The following is a 5,307-nucleotide window of genomic DNA, read 5'->3' on the forward strand; positions in this document are numbered from 1 at the left end:
CTTCTTTCACTTCTCATGAAATGACAAGCATACCCCTTACCTTTCACTTTTCAATTGATTCTTAAGTAACGGTTTGGTCAAATGATTTGACACTTAGCACATGGCGGACTATAATCATGATTAATTGCAAAACTCAAAAATCAAAAGTGTCCCCACTATTCCATTAAAAACTATACATCCACTCCGAGGAAAGTATGGGCATGTTAGTAAATTGAAACCCGCGTTCACATTTCTATGAAATTAAGGGCGGGGGAAAGGGAAACTCATCATGAAAGCAATTATTCTTAAGGGCTATTCTGGTCACTTAAGGTAGTTAGAAGTTTTGTCGTTTTCTAGCTTGGAGAGGGTATTTTTGTCATTTGAAAAGCTACTTAGCACCACCAGTCAAGCGGTCAAAGTACTGTAACTCTCTCGAAACCTAACCGCTAGTGGTGTCTTGCATCACGCCCAAGCTCGGAGCGCAGCACTAAAGAACATCAGGTACTAACGTGGCGAAGCATCATTGGCGGGATAAAGGTCGTCGGGATTCAGAGCAGCAAAAACAAAAAGGTGAGTAGTGAAAAACCACATTTCCTTCCTTCCTTCCTTCTAATCTTATTTCTTTGCTCTCTCTCTCACACACACACACACACACACACACACACACACTCACTCTCTCTCTCTCTCTCTGTGTTTTTTGTCCTCTGGGTTTCTTAATGTCTTCTAGCTTTCTGATGTTTCTGTTACTGAAGAATTTCGATTACGGGGTTTTCAATGCATGATCCTGCGATTTCATGAAAAAAAAGTTTTTATTTTATTTTTTATCACTGATTCGATTCATCTCCGATTTTTTCCTGTGAGAAATTCATCTATTGGGGAGTAGAAATGATGGAGGCAGTTGAGAGTTCCGTCAATGGAGTTTTTTCACAGTTGCATAGCTATGGAGATAGTAGCGAAGAGGAGCTGTCTGTATTACCTCGTCACACTAAAGTTGTTGTCACTGGAAACAATCGGACGAAATCCGTGCTAGTTGGTCTCCAAGGTGTGGTGAAGAAAGCTGTTGGGCTTGGCGGATGGCATTGGCTGGTAATTTCTGTGATGAATTGTGTTTCTTGGGGTAATGGGTGTTCTGTTTTGGATTGGGTTATTGTAGTTAGAGGGCGAATTTTTTGGGGTTTCTCGTTTCAGAGTTTTTATTTGATCTGTTTTCAGCAATGTGGATTATTTCATTTGTCTGGGTTTGCCTCTGCTCTTTGGTTATTCGTATTACTAATTATAATTTTTTAGGTCAAATTGATGCTTTCTTCTCTTGTATTTTATGGTTGCATTTCTTTTTGTGTGCTTTTCATAAATTATTTTGATTTCTTTTGAATTTCTTATCGGAAGAATTTAATTTCTTTCTAAGCTTTCTCTATTGAGATTAAATCTGGATGACTTCTTCTGTTATGGGCTTAGGTTGCATGTTTGTTCAAGTGTGTGTGGATCTGTTAGGTTTTTCATAATGAGGAAAATTTTGTTAGGAATTTGTCTCAAGACTTGCTAACTTTTCGATTTTATATTAACTTTTTTCCATTTGGAGTTTGAATAATAGGTTTTATGAGATGAATTACATCTGACAATGATTATGCTATTGTTTGGGGTAAAATCCTTGTTATTGTCTGTTGTTGCAAGGACTTGTGAGGTTCCTGTGGGTACTTTTAGGTTTTTCCCTGTGATTGCTGAATGGGTTGTTTCTGCATTATCCATTTTGAGATTGAAATCGATTCCATGGATTGATGGTGGGTTGTATTTTGGTTCTCTCTCATTATGCAGATTGTGGAAGTTACACTGATCCAGTCGGTTTGATATTAGTTTTGCTGTTAATTTTGCTTTATTTTCTGTTTTTTGGCAAAGTTTGTTACCCCTTCTTTTTCTTCTTCAATTTTTTTTTTTTTTTCTTTTGAAGATGATTGCTGCGGAGAGTTAGAATTTATTAGGCTGTATTCATTTAAGTTCTCTGCGTGCTCGTTCCTTAGGCTTGATTTGCCTTTATCAATGGTTTGAGGTGCATGACTCAAAATTGTTTCACTTTTCTCGACTTTTGGGTAGGGTTGCCCAGTTTTCTACAGATGATATCTTTGAGATATTTCTGTTTCCGCAACATTGATTTAATGTTTTCTTATTTTCCTTATTTCATACCAATTGTATCTGAGTCGGTTTTTTGGCAGTTTTACTTACCTGTTGAATGACATTTTCATCTGCAGCTCATTCCTTATTATTTTTTTTGGGGGTTATCCACTTTCATTGCTAAGAGTTCGTTCTACTGTCCATTTTGGAGGTGTGATGTTTAGATCAGTACTTTTGTATGAAGTATGCATGAAAAATTTAAGCATTTGGTTCTTCTGTCTCTAGCTAATTTAATTTATGTGTGTTGATTGCATGAGCATTGATGTGGCGTCAACCTTTCTGTATGAGTTTTACCAATTTGTGATATCTAAATGAACATTTTGTGTGTTTGGCATGACATGCTGACCTTGTTGAGTTATATAAGGTCTCTATTATTCAATCCTTTACCTTTAAAAAGTGAATTATTATTTTCTTTTATTTTTTCTCCCATCCCTGGGATATTTATTTGCCTCAATTGGTTGATGTTTTTATCTACTCTCACTATTTGTTGTGCCCTCCTGTATGCCTTGTGGAGTGGTCAATATTTGTTTTTCTGTTTATTAAGAATGGGTTTCAACTGTTGTGGCTCTCGTACTATTAATATTGTTCTGTCCACTATACTTCTCTCCTGTTTTAATTTTTCAATTGCTTCAATGTTTCCACAGAATTTGGTGATTTCTAGGAACCATTCATCTTGTTTGCTTATGAATTGGGTGTTTTCGGGTGGTTCTTGATCTTGCCACAATTTCCTAACTGCAGGTTCTCACAAATGGTATAGAAGTGAAGTTACAGAGGAATGCCCTTAGTGTTATTGAAGCTCCAACCGGTCATGAGGATGATGATGACCTCGAGTGTGAAAACCTGCAGTGGAATTGTTCAGATATGAGTGAGTTTAATTAACATCGTAAAACTGACATGCTCTATTTTGGTTTCCGTTAGTCAAGACATGCATCAGTGCCGATTGTATGATGGATGAGCTTGTTTCATAAACAAATACCTCTATTGTGTTCTAAAAAATATGAGCTTTTTTCTGGGGTTGATATATTGCTACTGGAAAGGCAAATGATTTCACATCCAAGGATGGCCTTCTGGCATGCTAATATTCTAGTTCTAGTAGTATCTATCATACATCTAGGATGTTATGAAAATGCAGTCTAGATTATTTTGTTGCTTTTTGTCATACATAGGAAACGGTTCATTACGCCCCCCCCCCCCAACCCAAAATAAAAAAAAAGAAGAAGAAATTGAGAGTGTGCACTGGGTGACTCCAGCAAAAGTGTGAGAGGTGAGGTGCCGGTGCCATCACTTTCTTGTTCATCTGTAACACATTTGTAACTGGGATGTTTGTTTTGTAATAACTGTCTTTCATATAACTCTCTTTAGAGCAAAGAAATCATTCTTTTTACATAGGATTCAATTTGTCTCTCCTTTGCTTTGTTCCTTTTTTTCTATTCACTAAAGTTAGTTTCCTTGTCTCTATTATCTTTATTAATTACTGTATGCCCTTCTGTTTGCTCCCTTTTTTCAGCATCTGATGACACCCAGAAATCTCACAGACAAAGGCATCGGTCGCAGAGGTCTGTTGGGTCATCTCATAAGACCATGAGCCGGTCTTTTTCCTGTGATTCACAATCTAAAGGATCTGTTTCACCAGTTCGGGTTGCCACAGTATGTGACTAGATACTACATTTAGCTTCTTCTTTTACCCTACATGAGGCGTAGGGTTTATAGAATTGGTTCAGTACATAAATTTTTTCGCCACTGCTAGTTGCTCTTCTAAACCTTTTATAACCTTTGCCACAGAAGGTTGACCTCAGTAAGCTAGAAATGGCGGCATTGTGGAGATATTGGAAGCACTTCAACCTTGTGAGTTAAATTTTGCTTTTCGAAGTTAGCAGATGCTTGCCATCCTTTTAAAAACAAAAGGATATTAATTACTCAGTAGTTGCAGCATGTTTCTTCTAAATTAAGTCAATTCTGTTTTCAAGGTGGATGCCATTCCCAACCCATCAAAGGAGCAGCTGATTGATGTTGTTCAGAGGCATTTTATGTCACAGGTACCCATTCAAAACCGAAATTCTAAGTTTTCCCTCCTATAAAGGATGTAGGAAAATGCTAAGGCAATCAATATAGGTAACTAGAATACTGTGTTACCAATGGACCAGGTCTTAGTCTTATTAATATGGCTTTGGATGCACACGCATTTGATTCACAATTCAATTAAGTTCCTGGCAACTAAAGATTTGCTTGTAATTGGATTGGTTGAATATGTGCCAAACAAATCTGTAAGTAATTATTGAGGCTTCTCAGAGAAGTGCTGTTCTTAATTCATTCAAGTATAAAAAACTTCACCCATCAAGTGATGGAAAATAATAAGATGAATAATCCAATGTAGTACACCATTTGATGTAGGTAGTGCTGAATTTTCTTCAATAAACATAGAATTATGTTCAGGAGAACTTCTAACATTTGAAACCCAATTGCTTCTGTTTGTTTTTGGAAGCAATTGGACGAGTTGCAGGTAATTGTGGGGTTCGTGCAGGCTGCAAAGAGATTGAAGACAGTCTGCAACTGACCTTGATAGAGAGGAAAACTTTGTATTTTGTTTTCGGCACTAACAAATTCTAGTATCATATGTCCACTTCCCTCATTTCTGTACTAGTAATGAATGGTCCTGTAACATATATGTATCCTTTGGGTTGTTTCTCCATGTTCCTTTTTCTTATTAGTGATTTGGGACGCTGGGTTGGAGTTTAGTAGTGTTAGTTATGTAGATATATGTAATAGTGAACTTGAGGAAGTTTGTATTGCTAAATACTCTTGCTGAATTCAGTTCTGACTGTTTTGAGGGAAGTGAGACTTTTTTCCAATGTATATGCATTCTAGTTCTAGTTAACATAACAGCCTTGTTCATTAATCATTTTGTAGCAGCTGAAGCTTCTGAACTAATCCATGAATATTGTGAAAGTATTCTAGGTCCTCATTCTCTTGCCTAGGTATCCAGTGAGAGAGCCTAGACTGGTTATAAGTTTTTGCTCGTTCAAAGTTGAAAATGGTATTCAGGTGCCTAAAAAAAATCTGTGAAAAAGAGAAAAGTTGAAGAATATATGCGGAACAGTGCACATGACTTGGTCTGGTGAGTGAGAGAGAGAGAGAGAGATATCAAAGATGCGAAATCTGTCT

General features: G+C 36.9%; 1 protein-coding gene across 2 annotated transcripts; it reads left to right on the forward strand.

Moving 5' to 3' along the window:
* The first annotated feature begins 651 nt into the window (after nt 1–651).
* LOC122662659 lies at nt 652–5,018 on the forward strand. 2 transcript variants are annotated; one of them, XM_043858360.1, is made up of 6 exons: nt 652–1,065; nt 2,884–3,010; nt 3,653–3,792; nt 3,928–3,990; nt 4,113–4,181; nt 4,628–5,018. In XM_043858360.1, the coding sequence occupies exons 1-6, from the start codon at nt 865–867 to the stop codon at nt 4,697–4,699; spliced, it is 672 nt and encodes a 223-aa protein (XP_043714295.1). In that variant the 5' UTR covers nt 652–864; the 3' UTR covers nt 4,700–5,018. The 2 variants fall into 2 exon arrangements, with proteins under 2 accessions (XP_043714295.1, XP_043714296.1); XM_043858361.1 differs by having other exon boundaries at nt 3,931–3,990.
* The last annotated feature ends 289 nt before the right edge of the window (nt 5,019–5,307 follow it).

Source organism: Telopea speciosissima, chromosome 5 (genome assembly GCF_018873765.1).
Source record: "Telopea speciosissima isolate NSW1024214 ecotype Mountain lineage chromosome 5, Tspe_v1, whole genome shotgun sequence".
NCBI lineage: Eukaryota > Viridiplantae > Streptophyta > Magnoliopsida > Proteales > Proteaceae > Telopea > Telopea speciosissima.